General features: G+C 42.2%; 1 protein-coding gene across 1 annotated transcript; it reads left to right on the forward strand.

The window, feature by feature from the left end:
* The first annotated feature begins 1337 nt into the window (after positions 1-1337).
* MINAR2 (membrane integral NOTCH2 associated receptor 2) lies at positions 1338-14603 on the forward strand. The gene is made up of 3 exons (XM_073346229.1): positions 1338-1502; positions 12469-12714; positions 14424-14603. The coding sequence occupies exons 1-3, from the start codon at positions 1338-1340 to the stop codon at positions 14601-14603; spliced, it is 591 nt and encodes a 196-aa protein (XP_073202330.1).
* The last annotated feature ends 1584 nt before the right edge of the window (positions 14604-16187 follow it).

Raw genomic sequence — 16187 nt, forward strand, 5'->3', positions numbered from 1 at the left:
AGAAGCTGAATAGTAGACAGAGCAATAAATGATTCAGTCACATGTTGTATTTGGTCATTCATCACAGCCAGCCATACTGTAGGTCCTGCAAGGAGGCAGCAACTCCTCTTGCCTAACTATGCAATTTCGCAGAGTTAGATGAAAAATTATTTAGTCAAGCCAAATTTCAGTGCCATTTTGTTGAGCTGCTCTACAAGTCAGATAATTTCAAACTGTACCTTTATAACAAATAAATTGTCTGGGGCTTTTTTTATCCATTTATATAGGTCCCAGTCCTGCAAAGTGACTGCCTTGCTAGTGCTTAGTTAAATGGGAGCTGAAGATCCTCATATGCTTAAAATTAGGCACTAACTTGAGTTAAATTGAAGTCAATAGGACTAGTCACATTCTTAAAGTTATCCATAGTTGCATATTTTGCTAAAGCAGGACCTACAAGAGTTTACTCATCCAGTCAAAAAAAACTGATGTCATCTGACTTGTGAATCGAAACAAAGAGTAAAAGCTTGGTGTTTTTTATTACCTGTACTGGTTCTAGTTGGTGGCGAGGCTGAGGGAAGGAAATTTCATCAGTCAAAATCAAAGTGGCTTTATAAATATGAAGTACTGAAATAAAATATCAAACTCTGAAATAAAATATAAGCACCACAGATACAATAATGAAAATTAAGGGCTTGATCTTATACTATTCAAGACAATTAGAGTTTACCATTGACACGAAGAAAGATCAAGCTCCTAAGGAACACATGCGGTATCAATAGATGAAATAAACTAATATTCCCCATATTGAGGAAAAACTTTCTGACGAAATATCCCTTTAATCTGAGAATGTGTATGTTACTGTTACAACATCAAACTACTGTGCTGAAGTGTGTGACAAAATCAAATGAGTTATATCCCCAAAGAATAATTGCTGAAGGACTTGCACCATTCCTGTTGTGGTATGAACTGCTTCTAATTAGCTGAGAAAGAAATACTATAAGCCTGAGATCTTTGGCAAGTCACTTAAGGAAGTGCGGGTGTGCATTTAAGTGTCTCACGCATCTAGTCACTGATACTCTGTTAGTTTTAATGAACACGTATACATCTATCAAAATAGACCTTAAACTTGAAAACTTGAGCTCGGCACTTAGGGAAGCATGTCTTGCCTGCTATGCTGCTTCTAAATGATCTTTTATCACTGGTAGATGATATAAGTGAGTGTGACACCAAGCAGGGGTCAGTTACAGTTTCAGGCAACTGTAGGGTCCTTTTTCACTTCATTAATAATAGAAGGAGCACACAGCAGCCAGGAAGCAGAAGACTGGGCTGTTTTCATTATTACTCAACAGGAGGGGAAAATGGACTTCTCTGTTTTGCCAAACAACAACCATCCTGATAAATTCCTACAACTAGATGTGAAGTCTTTAATGAAAAACTCTGCCTTTCTACAAGCCAGCCTAGTAAAATTTCCAGAAGCAGCTTTTCCAGGCGCACAGCAATGGCACAACAAAGTCTATTTACAGGTAAGGTCTAAAGGAAAGACCTGAATGTTTGACTTCTTTCCTTATTATTCCTTATAAATGTTGTGGTTCAGAAACAAATGAAATTTGGGTTTGAACCTTTTGCTGTGGTTGCAGCCACTGCATGTCTCTGACCCTGCACCACTGATGTCAATGAAAGTTTTGCCATTGATTTCAGTGGGAGCAGGAGCAAGCTGTATGAGAACAATCTTCCTGATATCATGAGCTCAGACCTTATCACTCTCATATAGGTCCACACTTGTTAGTACTGGCACTGACCTGCTGACTCCTGGTTGTAGTATTTTTTAGCATTTCCCAGTATGTGTATGAATGATATTGTGTAACATTAATTGTATTTATTATTATATGGGGTCATATGGAAACTTCCCAGGAACAACATGCTGGTAGGAGCTAGAGGGGAGGAAAATTCTGGAAGAGAAAAAATTCAGGCTTAAAATGGAAATTCAGTTACATCCTTAAAGATAAGAAGCAGCTACTGTCTCCCCATAATAACTGACATTAAGAGTCACTGACTGTGTACCATACAATTAACTTGGCTTTCATGACCGCTGTTGGGTGAGTTACTTAAGCAGACACCAGAGGGTTATTCCTGGGTAGTAGTTAGGGTGAAAGACAGAGGACACAGAGACAGGGAAGAAAAGAAGAAACCCTTTAAGTAGAGGTTCCCCTCATAGAGTTTTCCCCAGATTGCAACATATAAAAACCTAGCCCTGTGTCCTCTTGGAATCAGCATGGGTTTTGACCTCCAGAAAGTGTTCAGATCTCAGTGGATGTTCTGGAAGACAGAACCACTTCACCGGTGGGGGGTGTGGGAGACAATTGCTCCCCTCTTTGGCTCTCTAGCTATGTGACTCTACTGGAGCCAAGTTGTTAGGGATGACTCCAACTGCAGCTGCCCCAGAAGTTGCCCTCAGAAGGGAGGAGGGTTGCCAACATTGTATTGCAAAAATAAGGGACAGTTTTCCTAACACACACACATACACACATGCATGGCTGAGAGTGCGGAAAGTTACTGATTTTTCTTCAGGGATGGTGACTTGTGAAACTTGAGACGTCAGTAGGCCTCTAGGTGATGACAGAGGCTACAGGCCACACTGAACTCCTCAGGTCAAGTGCTGTGCTCTGGAGATCCCATAACAGCCACACATGTTACTCAGTCCTCATCTACCTGAGAGATTAAATGAACAGGAAAGGACAATCCCCACCCTGTGCATTGAGAACCTGCCACATCAAGCATGAGGGCAGTTAGATTTCCCTCAACTCTGCCATTGACTCACTACGACACCAGTCAAGTTAGTCTCCGTCCCTGGCTGGGTGAGATCAGACACCTTTGGTGCAGTGATACACAACATCTACAGCAGCTTCTTCAACATGAAACATCTTAATGTACATTATTGCTCTGGCCAAACAACTTCCTTCTTCCAAAGTAGGAAACAGAAAAGTTCAGCCTGTGGGGGAATGGGTGTAGTGAGAGTAACTATAATGCAAGACATTGCTGTAGACATCAGGGGTTGGATTCAGAGAAAACTCTTGTATGTGTGAGAGGGAAACAGTTCCTCTTGTTGTAAGGTGCTGCCTCCGCCCCATACCTTTGCTTCCTGTTTACTATCACAGCCTTGGAGGACAGAAAATGAGGGAAAGAGTAAAATGAAAGAATCACTTTAAAACAGGGGAGGAAACCTGCTCCCCACAATTAACTTCTTGTCACCCTCCATCGTCTGTGATGTCAGATGCTGCTCGAGTCTAAGGAGAAGGCCACTGGTCCTGAAAGCAAGTAGCCTGTGCACTCCTCTCCCTCTGGTCACCCCTTGGGGGAGCCTGGCTATTTTCTGAGGAGGGTAAATAAGGTCAAGCCCTTATGTACTTCTCCCATTTACAGTGCTTGGGGAATCCTGCTTCCCCAGGGACCCTCCTCTCCCCTTTCCTGCTGCCTGTCCCCCAGTGGATGCTCTCCACCTGGTTCTGCTCCTGACCGTCTGTAAAAGCTTCACTTTCTGCTCTGAGACTCCTGCTCTGCGTCCTGTGCCCAGCACTGGACCACAGCCACAGCTTGGCAATTACTGAGGCATCACAAGGGGCCCACCCCAGTGTGCAGCACAGCTGCAGTGCTGAGGGGAGCAAGAACTGGACTCCCCATCTTTGCCCCTGCAAATCACCCAGACAGAGACCCCCAGTTTCCCTGCATGGCCCTCCAAGCTCTGGCCATTTATCAGCACACCTGAAGAACTACTGGTGCCATTCAGATTTGGCCTGGCCACCCCTCCAGAGGCCTGGCCACCTGCAGATGGTCAGCCAGGCCAAACTGAGGGGTGGTGAGTTTCCAATAATGGGGTTGCAAGGGGTGACCCCCCACATGATTGATAGAATGATTTAGTATGGGACAGCCAATTCTTTTATTAAAATAAAGGTCATCGTAACAATAAAGGACTGTTTTTCTTGCCCGCACATAGGATTGTAACACATTAACACACCTTCTCCCTGCCCCAGCACAGTGCACTAACCTCAAGAAGAGATGCCCACAAGATCCAAGAGACTGGGAGTGATGGTGGCTTATTTCCCATCCCATCACTTTGTGCAGGTATGAGGAGAGCCAAACACAGAGCCCAGTCCTCAGGAGGGAATGTCCCAGCCTATTTTAATTAAGTAAGATCAGCTGTCATTGAGCCATCACTGAAAACTTCCAATAGGATTAAAACTGTAGAGAATGTTCTCCCTTAAAATGGCATCTTCCTCATAATCCCCCTGGAGAGAATTCTCCTGAAATTCATTCCAGCACCAGCACCATTCTCAAAGGGAAATTACTCAAATCACCATCTCCCATGGAAATCAGAGTGTTATTTTTTAAAATGTTAAATCTAAGGCACAAACTCTCCTTTCAATCATGTTCATTTGTAGATCCAAGTAGTTCAGCTAAAGCACTTAAACACAATGTGCATTTTTATTTCTCTTTTCTGCTGATGAGCAAATAAGGAGAAACTAAACACCTGATGTGTTCCAGACTTCAGAATAAACACGATAGCACAGTGCAGAGCTAATGGTTTAGGAATAACATGATGAACAGACTAATGGGGGTGTAAGAGGTAGTTAATTCAGAAACAGGAGGGGTGTGTTTCAGTTTTGAACAGGTGGCTGTGATCTACAGCCCTCCTAAAGTTATTAAACCTTGAGCATAGCTGAAACTCTCTGTCCAGAAATTCATTTGCTTTTAAGAAACATTGCTACTCAGGCCTCCCTGTGTAAAGTGACTGCTCAGCCATGTATTTGTGTGCTTCTTGGGACATTTGTCATGAGCTCATTCAAACTGAAGTGCACTTAAGTGCTTATGTGTTTCCTTCACCGATAAGTGTCTTAATTTATTCCATTATATAAGGTAGGCTGATAAAAGTAATCTTCATTTCAGAGCAAAAGCTTTTTTTCACTTTCTATTTTGATGTCAGGCAGAGTGAATATTCGTTCCCTCTTATTGTATATTTTTGTCATGTAACTATTAAGTAAAATAATCTTGGTGCTTTCAGTGCCCTGTGTACTAACTGTGATTTACCTCAGCAAGTCTGGCTTAGGCTCAGCCCCTGCAGTTTGGTTCCCTTCTCTCGGCGCAATGACAGCAGCAACCTGTGATCAGACACTCTCCTTCAAGCAGAGTATTATATGTCAGATTAAAAGCATTTCAGAGATAACAGATTTAAGACAATAAACCAGCCCATACTAATGCTTGTTTTTCCCTAAGGCAACTCACTCAGCAGAGCCTTTCCCTATGTCAACCTGTCTCCCTGGACAGCTTCTGGCAAGTGACCCACTCCCTTCTTCCCTTGAGAACGTTTTTTTAACTCGTTAGTTTTCTTTTGATCTCCAGCCTCCCAGCTCTGGCAAAACAACACTTGCAATGTGTTGGCTACAGGAACCTTAAAGCTAACAGCTGGACCCGTTGTCTTCCAAGCATTTGTTTGAGATTGCTTACTTAAAGAACCATGGTGTTCCTTTTCTGTTGGTTCTTCCCACAGCCCCACCCTCCATTAAGTTAGATACATTCATATGGGAAATGCTAATAAACCACAATAGCTATACAGTAACTTTACCCCAATGACCAGGTCACTTATAATATTCACACAGACAAGGTAGATGAGGTAATATATTTTACTGGACAAACTTCTATTGCTGAGAGACACAAGCTGAGAGAGAAGTTTATCCAATAAAAGATATTACCTCATCCACCTTGTCTCTAAGAGCCTAGGGCTGACACAGCTACATCAACACTGCATATAATATTCAGATCATTATTGCATGTCCAGAACTTAGATCGTACATAGCAGCTCCTTTTCTGTCACAGCTAGTTTCCCAGACGCATGCCTTTCAAGAAAGACAAGGATCTGAGCGAGTGCATTTCTCAGGGGTGTGACATAATGCTCTGAGGTGTATAATGAATTTATCACTTTCCACAGAATTAACTCAGGCTAATTATTTGCTAATGTAATTGTTGCCCTGCCGCCCACTTTCATTGTTATTGAGGAGTTTGTGCTGAAGCAACTCTTGGCAATCTGTGTACTACTTAAATTCCCTGGACCACTATCAGTTTGATTTTAGGCCTAGCTTGGTACAGACAGCCCTTGCCTCGTTCATTAATTATCTCTTCCTGGCAATTGAGAAAAACCAAGTGCATACCCTGACACTTTCACATTTACCACCTGCTTTTCTGTCCATTGACCATGAGGTTTTGTTGGCACAGTTGTGGACACTGACAAAGATAGATGAAGTGGTGCTTTAATTGCTCCATTCCTTCCTCTTGAGAGGACCCACATGGTCTAGTGCTGAGTGATTGCTCTTCTGCCCCAAGAGTTCTCTCATGTGAGGTGCTGCCAATATTCCATTCTGTCACCCTACCTTTTTGGTTTGTATTTGAGGCCACTACAGGAGATACGGAGCTGATCTGGGCTGCATTGTCATTGGTATGTTGATGACACTCAGCTCTACATCTGTTTTTCATTGGACTCAGCCAAGGCAGTCGCTCAGCACTCCAATATTTAGCCAAGATTGGGGCCTGGATTAGGACTAGCTGGCTGAAATTCAGTTCAGACAAGATGAGGGTGATGCTAGTAGGCTGTGTATAACAGCTAGCAGAGATGGTGAAACTGATATCTTGCCCCTCATTAGGTGCAGTTTCTTCACATTTTCTTAGCATTGGTTGCAATCTATTAGCCTCTTGAATACCCAGATGGTCATGGTGCAGCTGTAGCCAAGAGCACTTTGTAGTCATCTAGCACAAAGACTGGCACAAAGATTGCAAATTTCCTGCAAAGTAGGAAACTTGTCAGAGTTATTATTGCCTTTGTCACCTCTGGACTACATTTCTATAATGCTGTCTACATGGGCCAATCAACAAACAAGATTTTCTTCAATGGCAGAGTTGGAATCCCACCTTCGACATGTCTAGGAGCTAAAGGTCAAGGTCAGCCATGCCATGAAAGTCATATGGCCTCAGCAAGCTCAGGGGAAGGAGGCACTGTGGGAGCAAAGGACTGCTAACCAAATATTATTCTAGTTTAGTCAAGTGACTCAGTGAAGTGACCGACTATGTGAGAGCTTGATGTAAGAACATCTGTTACAAGGTGTTATATAATATATATAGCAAACAGAATTTGACCTACAATATGTAAAATCACCTATTGTGTAGAAATCCCTTTGATCCCTACTTATAGTAAACTGGGCTTGAGACCAAGTTTCTGCCTTAATTCTTGATTTCCTGGTTTTGATGGATCATGTTCTTTACTTTAACACATTTTTTTTTCATCATAGGAATAGACAAAAGTATGCTGAAACTTCAAAAAGTTCTAATGATTAAAGAAAAAAAGCCAAAAATTAGGTATCATGTGATGTGATTTAAAATGTTTTGTAAATAAATAGATCATGTTGTAGTTTATGCCATGAAATAATAAAATTACTAGGTTGGATTAGAAACCCCACCAAGAAACTAGGTCTTCCAGGAATGGAGCCATCTTTAATTCTCTGTAAGTCTTCAGGTTCATTGTACGGCCGCATTCTCTACACTAGATTTCTGTCCTACTTAGAGGTAGGAAAAGAATTCACAATGAAAAATTAGTCAAAGCATGTTGCCCTTTTTCTGCTGGCAAGTTACTTGTAAAGCAAACACTTCAGGGTTTGCAGATTTGCTCAATGAATACTTGGTGTATACATTTCTGACTGTGGCTTCCTTATCAGTTCTTCAGTATAATGGTTGCTCTGACTGTTCACTGCTCCCAATTCACTATGTGTATTGTATGAATAGTCACTTAAGTCACATGCTATTATTTCTGTTTAGATCCCATCAATTCCAAATCCACAAAGACCTGTCAAGCTGGCTTCTCAAACTTATGTTATATATATCATCAGTACTTGTGTACTTGCACATTTGTACCAGGATTCACAACGCTTTCCCTTTCGTTGAACATTCTTATTAACACAATCCGTTTAGAATGAAAGTCTATGCAAAGAGGTTGTGAATGAATATTTATAATATTTTTCTGCATATTACCCCTCTTCTATTTCTCTGCTTCTTGTGTGCTACTCTTTTCTTGCGGGATACCTGCTATCTCTCTGTCTTCTTATCCCTTAAACCTAAACCTCTACTTCTCTAAGGCAGCATCTTTCCTTCTCATTCTCTATTTTCAGGGCTACATCTACTTCCAAATCTCCAAGATAGCATGCTCTGATACATTCATGTTAATTACATCATCATCTCCACACCACTATGTCTTCCCTGCAAATCTCCCACCACATTTACCAGACCTACTCTCATAAAAATTCTAGCTGCCGCTGCCATTATCTCTTCCCCTTGATCATGCTCATGGGTAGTGTATACCCACATTCCTACATCACTATTCCCCATGGGAAAGAAGGGTTAATTAGATTAACTGCTGGGATGCAGTGTTAATTAGATTATTTGGTGCAACACCAATAACATGTGGTCAAATCACCATTGCACTGAGAAAAATTTGAACCAATTCGCCTGACTTTATTTTGAAAGATTTTTATTTAAAACAACTGCTTTAAAATTCAACACTGTCAAGGCACATTCTCTTCACAATATTTTAGCCTAGGCAGGATGAACATTCCCCTGGTGAGAGTGCCCACTTTCTTCAATGTAATCTTCTCCTACTTTTAAAAAAGGCTCCAGAGGTGATCCTGGCAATTAGAGGGCAGTATGCCAATTTCATTACAGGCAAATTGGTGGTAACTATCAGATGCATAGATGAACACAATGGGGGAAGAGTTAACATGGCGTTTGTAAAAGGAAATTTTGCTTCATCAATCTATTAGAATTCTTTGAGGGGGTCAACAAGCACGTGGACAAGGGTGATCCAGTGGATCTAGTGTTCTTAGACTTCCAGAAAGCTTTTAACAAGGTCCCTTACCAAACGCTCATAAGCAGAATAAACAGTCATGAGATAAAAGGGAAGGTCCTCCCATTGATCAGTAATTGAGTAAAAGACAGGAAACAAAAGGTAGGAATAAATGGTCAGTATTCACAGTGGAAAGAGGTAAATAGCGGGATCTCCCAAGGATCTATACAGGACCAGTGCTGTTCAACATATTCATAAATGATCTGTGAAAAAAAGGTAAACAGTGAGGTGGCAACAAAATGGCAGATTAAATTCGATGTTGATAAATGCAAAGTAATGCACACTGGAAAACATAATCCCAACTATACATACACAATACATGTTATCAAACAAGAAAGGGATCTTGGAGTCGTAGATAGTTCACTGAAAACATCTGCTCAATACCTAGCAGCAATTTAAAAAGCTAACAGAATGTTAGGAATCATTAGGAAAGCGATAGATATCATAATGCCACTAAAATCCATAGTACGCCCACACCTTGAATACTGTGTGCAGTTTTGGTTGCCCCATCTCAAAAAAGCTATACTAGAATAGGAAAAATACAGAGAAGGGCAACAAAAATTATTAGGGGGTATGGAACAGCTTCTATATGGGGAGAGATTAAAAAGACTGGGACTGTTTAGCTTAGAAAAGAGTAACTAACGAGGGATATGATAGAAATCTATAAAATCATGAATAGTGTGGAGAAAGTGAATAAGCAAGTGTTATTTACCCCTTCACATAACACAAGAACCAGGTGCCTCCTGATGAAATTAATAGGCAGCAAGTTTAAAACTTGCTTTGAGCAGGGGGTTGGACTAGATGACCTCCAGAGGTCCCTTCCAACCCTGGTATTCTATGATTCAAACATAAGGAAGTACTTCTTTACATAATGCATAGTCAAGCTGTAGCCATGGGATGTTGTGAAGACCAAAATTATAACTGGAACTTATCTATCAGTGGCTCTTAGCCAAGATGGTCAGGGACATAACCCTAAGGTGTCCCTAAGATTCTGACTGTCAGAAGATGGGACTGGACAACAAGGGATGGATCACTCGACAATTGGCCTGTTCTGTTCATTCCCTCTAAAGCATCTGGCACCAGCTGCTGTCAGAAGCCAGGGTCCTGGGTTAGATGGACCATTGATCTGACCCAGTATGGCCATTCTTAAGTTCTTATGCTATGTTCTCCAAGTACATCCATTTTGCAAGCCTGCAGGAAGCATCATTAAAGTAATTAAAGAAACACAGTAAAATACAGGCAGCAAGAGTAGACAGTTTAAAATGCCAACTTAACTGAAAACAGGCCAGCAGAAGCCAGATGGCTCTAGTGCCAGCTAAAACTGTGATGTGAAACCTCTGTCAAAGTTAAATACTGACATACGGCAACGGCAGTGAGCTAACACATGGGCTGTGGGTAATGGGGATCCATCTGCCCTCTAGTACCAGATCATGATGATTATGGATGGGAAACACACTTAGTTCCTTGTGCATGGGAGAGAAATAAGAATGCCTGAATGATATTTCCTCACTGGATTATGTATATAGAATCTTCTGTTTTCTCTCCCCCCTCACATTATTTTAAAAGAAACCAACCGCCCCCCCCGCCCCCCCCCCGCGCACACACACACGATGATTGGGGAATTAGTATATATTAAATCTCTTCATTTATCCCTTGGAAGGCTGGAAAAAACATCTTGTTTTGCTTGCCTTTGAAACCTTTTTTGGGTAAATGAATTTTGAAGCTGCTTAGACCTTTTATGGAGGTGTGGGAAGGAGTATTTGGAAATCTGTTTTGAGCGCTTCGCTGAGATATTTTTTTTTTTAATAAGGCTGCTTTAGTATGTGATTCTAACTCCTCTCCAGTGCTCCCTATGATGCAGTCACCAGTCCAGGCTTAGACTTCAGCTGTCTCAAATCAAAGTTTCCAGTCCAAAGAACTGTTAAGGAACTAGGAGAGAAATGTTATTTTCTAACCAGGCGAGTTTCATTTGTACTGCACATATGCTGTAAGAGTAATTCTGGGACTGCCTTTGGACAGCTATGAATTTATTTAAGGGATGTGATGAATGTATCAAAAATGTGTCTTCCAGGGCTGCTAGAATTCATTTAATTCAAAGTAGCAGTGAAAAGGGAATTGTGGTGAGCTGAAATTGTGCTGTTCAGGTTTCTGGTAACAGCACTGGCCTGCACAATATTTGCCAGCTCTTGAAGGGTTTGGGGCTTCTACAGTGCCTTCACCAGCAGAATTCTACCCCAGCCCAATATTGGGCTTTGAGGGCCCCTTTACATTGCTCTAGCACTTTTACTTGACACAAAGGGCTTGTCTACACTACCCACCGAATTGGCGGGCAGCAATTGATCCAGCGGGGTTCTATTGATGGCATCTCGTATAGACGCGATAAATCGACTGCTGAGCGCTCTCCCGTCGTCTCCGGTACTCCACCAGAATGAGGAGCACAAGCGGAGTCGATGGGAGAGCATCGGCTGTTGACTTACTGCAGTGAAGACACCGCAGTAAGTAGATCTAAGTACGTCGACTTCAGCTGTGCTATTCACGTAGCTGAAGTTGCGTATCTTAGATTGACCCTACTCAGTAGTGTAAACAAAGACTGTAGACAAAGAATCCAGAACTGGGGTAAGAATCTTACCCCCGTTGTCCCATGGTGAAACTCCACTAAATCAATCAAGATATATCCACTTACACCACTGTGTCAGAGGGAGGGAGGGAACAGGGAGCAAACAGGTGAGTCTGCACTCTGATTGCTCAAATGTTAATTAGTTCCTCTTAAGAAAGTTGATGGAGAAAATTAAACAATCAGGCTGGCTGGCTTGGCTGGGATAAGCTGCCAAAAACTCCATCAGCTCAAGGTTGATAAAGAGGCAGGAAGGAAGGCCTGGGGAAGAGAAAGGGAGCCAGGGGTAGTTGAGCCCAGTTACATGGAGTCCTCGGGGAGGGAGACCTCTGTGCTACTCAGGTCCTGAGGAGAGGGCCAAAAAAAATCATGGTGGTGCTGTAAATGGACTGTTGCACTGGGACTGTTGTGGAAATAGTGGAGGGAGCTTAAGATAAAAGGGTTCAGTGAAGGTACAATCAGTGGAATCTGTTCAGTTTCTGCAGAGACTAAAGCAGGACAGAAGCTATGTGAAGTTACACCCATGTGTGTTTTGGGCCCTCAATCTCTAATGCATTTTGGTCCCCACAACTCTGCTTCAGCATCATATATTTCTTTTGTCTTCATCAGAACAGCAATTCTAAACCCAATTCTTATGGCAGTTATTTTGTTGCACTTGTTTTCTATGACAGTCGTCTCTTCCAACAGCCATTACCATGCCAATTCATACCGACAGCAGCATTTGGCACTCATTTTGCACAGGCCCTCATTCCACACAAGAAGAAAAGCTGCACAAAGTGGAGAACCAGCCCTCTTTCTCTTTCTGGATCATAACAAAAAGAGTAGGCAGTTATTATTTTACAGTTAGTTCTACTGCACAATAGACTGTGAATGTGTAAGGGCATCTGTGTCATGAGAAGAATGAGGATGATAACCATTTTTTGTCCTGACTGTCCTGCAGAGAGAAAAAAGAAATGTCTTTGAGCAGCCTGGCTTAGAATTGAGTGGGGTCAGTCCAACAATGATTGACAAAGCTCTTGGTCAACATATAACCACGGTCACCTTGAAATCCACCATCAAGCGCAATCCCTTGTGCACTGACATCCGAACTGATGATGACTGGGCAGAGAGGGAAAAAAAACCTTCCTGGACTGTTCAAGACTATGACAAGCATTCACTGCATTCTAACATGGCTAACTACTTAAAGGTATTGTGCTGTAGACTCATACATGAACAAACCCAGATGCTATGGATTGTATTTTCACTTGAACCACTGAATAAAATGAGGTGCTCATTTGCTGGTGATTCTGGTTTCAGAAGTAAATCTGAACATGTTTTTGTAAGGATTCCATAACAATATGGATCCAATCATGAGAGGTAGGATAGTAGTATGGTTAAGATACTGAAGACTGCAGTTCAATCCTGGCTCTGCCACAGCCGTCCTCTGTCACCTATAGCAAGTCACTTAATGTCACTTTTCCCCATCTTTAAAAGGTGTATAATAATATTTTCCTCTCTCACACAGGGGATGTGGGGGAAAATTCACATTTGTTCGTAAGGTACTAAGAGCTAGATCTAGCCTAGAGCCAGGATTGAACTGCAGTCTTCAGTATCTTAACCATACTACTATCCTACCTCTCATGATTGGTACTTAGATCTAATTCCCACTTTAGGGGACCTAAGTCCAATATTTAGCCACTAGTGAGATCCTAAAAAGCCCTGCTCAGCTGCTGCCTAATTCCATAGGTATCAAGTCACTAGGCACTTGAGTTTCCACTGGTAAAATCCCCATAGGTGCCCAAATGTTTGCCAGTGCGCATGCACACAGCCTAAGTCCTGCCGTGGCTGATCTGCTTGACACAAAGCCCCCATCTAACCACCAGCAGGGTCTCACATTAGGCATTCTCCTGCTTATCTTGACTGCAGGGTGTGATCTGGTAGGCATTCTTAGGGCATGCCTCGTCCACACAAAAGACAGCTGAGGGGAGGTGGTCCCCAAAAGCCCAGTAGTTAGGATACTCACCTGGGAGTCCTAGTTTTGAAGCCCCGCTCTGCCTGATTTGGAGTGAGGGGGGGGGGGGTGGATGTTTCCATCTCGCCTGCTGAAGCTGATCTACTTTTTATAAAATACTTAAACATTCATTGGAGCAGGGCCTGGAACCCAGGTTTTCTACCTAAGTGCCCTAATCACTGGGCTAGAGACTCATCCATTCTCTCTCACTGGCCTAAGTCCTGCCTCTCTCCTCAGCAGTTCCTAGTGACTAGCTTAGGTGGTTCCTTGCTCAGCTTGCTGGCTTCTGAGGATTCCATTTGGAGGTGCTTCTCTCCTCATGTGACTCATTCAGGGCTGTGGATTCCATTAGGTGGCACGGTACCTAAAAGTAGTCCCTTTGTGGATCTAGCCCTAAACATGTTGATGGTGGCCATATAAGGACCAGGACAAATAAATTATGTCTCAATGTACTTTTTCAAATAATTTAACTTCTCATAACCACATCCCCACCACCCCTACTCCTTTCTGCTTGTGGGTTAGTGTGTATTACTTTTAGGGTTTTGTGGGGTTTTTTTTTACCGTTCTCCTTGCTGAAAAGTGAGTCCTATCTGCATTTGTAAATTAGCACCTCTGCAACAGCATGAGAATGTCAGGAGGTTCCTTCTGGGTCTCTATCACATTCCAATGGCTGGTGTCCTACATTAGGTTCCTGGCTGAAAACTATGGTTTTAATAGTCCTCTGTGGGACAGCATTCAGCATCTATGCAGCCTAGAGTTCAAGTGTAAATTTGTCTGATTTGAATTGTGATGTTTTAAATTAATTAATTACTGAGTGATAACCAAAATACTCCTGACCAACTATGTTCTGGTGACTTTACATACAATACAGAGGAGCTGAGTTCATTTTCTGATCTTTCTTTTAGGAAAATCCTAATGATCTACAATTTTGGATGGGGGATATTTATACCCCTGGATATGACACCTTGCTGAAAAAGAAAGAGAGAGAAAAGAAATATTCCAAATGTTGCCTAATTGTCCTGCTTGTGGTATTTGCTATCTGCATCTTGATTGCAATCGTCACTGTTAGCATATTATTTACTTGATACAGCCAAATCCAGTCACAGAGGTTTTCCAATAAATGTTTTTATGAAAATACTTTCCTCCCCTGGTTTTATCTGAATTTCAAAATTGTTGTCATGAATGTAATTTATTTGACATTTAAGTTTTATGAAATCCCTATTCAGCATAAGGAATCAGTCCTTGGAAGAGAGAAATCCACTGAGCAGTACAGTACATGCTTTATGTTATCTGTATAATTCACAGCACTATTAATAAGATGTTCATTTAGTGGCTTATTCTTCTGAACAGTGATCTGGGCCAGATTCTAATCTCAGATACATGGTGCATGTGGCCAGGACATAGAAATTTTTGTTACTGAACTTGTCCACATACTATGCAAAATCCCATATCACACCTTCCAGATCTACCCCAGTTGTTATATCATAAGAGTGTGACAATGTAGCATTCAAGGTATTTCAAAGTGTTTTACAAAGCAATAAATTAGATACTAGTCGGGGCTTGGACTAGGGAGTAAATTGCTGCAACCACAGAGCATTCAAGTTCTCACAGAGTTAGCCTAGATGCTTGGGTTATTCACAACACTTAAAAACAAACAAACAAACAAACAAAACCCACAGGATCTCGACCTTCCATGTTAAGAGTTACCAGAGACAGGGCCTCAATTTACCATCTCACTGCTTCCTCACATCCCTCACACTCTATTACCAGTGTATCACCCACTAAAGTGACCGTGTCAGTATTTTGTTAGATGCTACATCACAGACATTTGAGTTCTAGAGCAGAAACTGGAATAGCAGATCCACATTGAAGGGGTTAAAGAATGATTTCTGTTTAAACGATGTGATAAGGGTCATGCGCAAATAAACGGAACACCTGAAAGTGTTAAAAGAGCTTAGAAAAACAGATTGAAGTCTCAGAATTATTCAAGATAATGAAATACAAGCTAAGTTGACAAATACTGTATCACAACCTGCGGTGGACAACGCAAACTATGTGCGCACATAGAAAGGCACACATAAATTAGTTGTATTCACCTCATGAAGTATCCTCTGTGCTCATTGGACCAAATCCCTGAACCAAGGCAAGCCCACTGTGCATTTCTGCAGTGGCACAAAGAGGATGTAAAGCTGCCCTAACAGGCAGCTAGTGATTGGCCTGACACAGGGAAATCTCCCCATGGTTCTAAGCCTGAATAGATGCCAGCTGTTTCCACCACCCAGATAGGAAGTTGAAGTGGGTCAGGAACAGGATGGCGGTGAGGCCAGTCTGCACAGCACTGCAATCTGACACTTGGGCAAGAGGAGCAATCATTAAAGGAAGCAGTCTAGATGGCGTAAGGCAGAGTAGCCCCGCAGCTACTTTCACTTATGCTGGGGCAGAGTGGGGGGAGGAGGGAAAGGGGGGAGATCAGCCTCAAGATTGAGGGAGGCAGAAAGGTGGGTTAGAGCCACCTTTGTTTCCTTCCTCTTTCCCAGCTGCTTCAAGTGTGATCTTCGACACCATTTACACTATTGCCACAACCACTTCAAGGACCTGGTTAAAACAGGGTTGGCCTCTGAGCCAGTGACAACATGCAGGGGCACCATTTCAGATTTTTTGGGGGGGGG

Source organism: Lepidochelys kempii, chromosome 5 (genome assembly GCF_965140265.1).
Source record: "Lepidochelys kempii isolate rLepKem1 chromosome 5, rLepKem1.hap2, whole genome shotgun sequence".
NCBI lineage: Eukaryota > Metazoa > Chordata > Testudines > Cheloniidae > Lepidochelys > Lepidochelys kempii.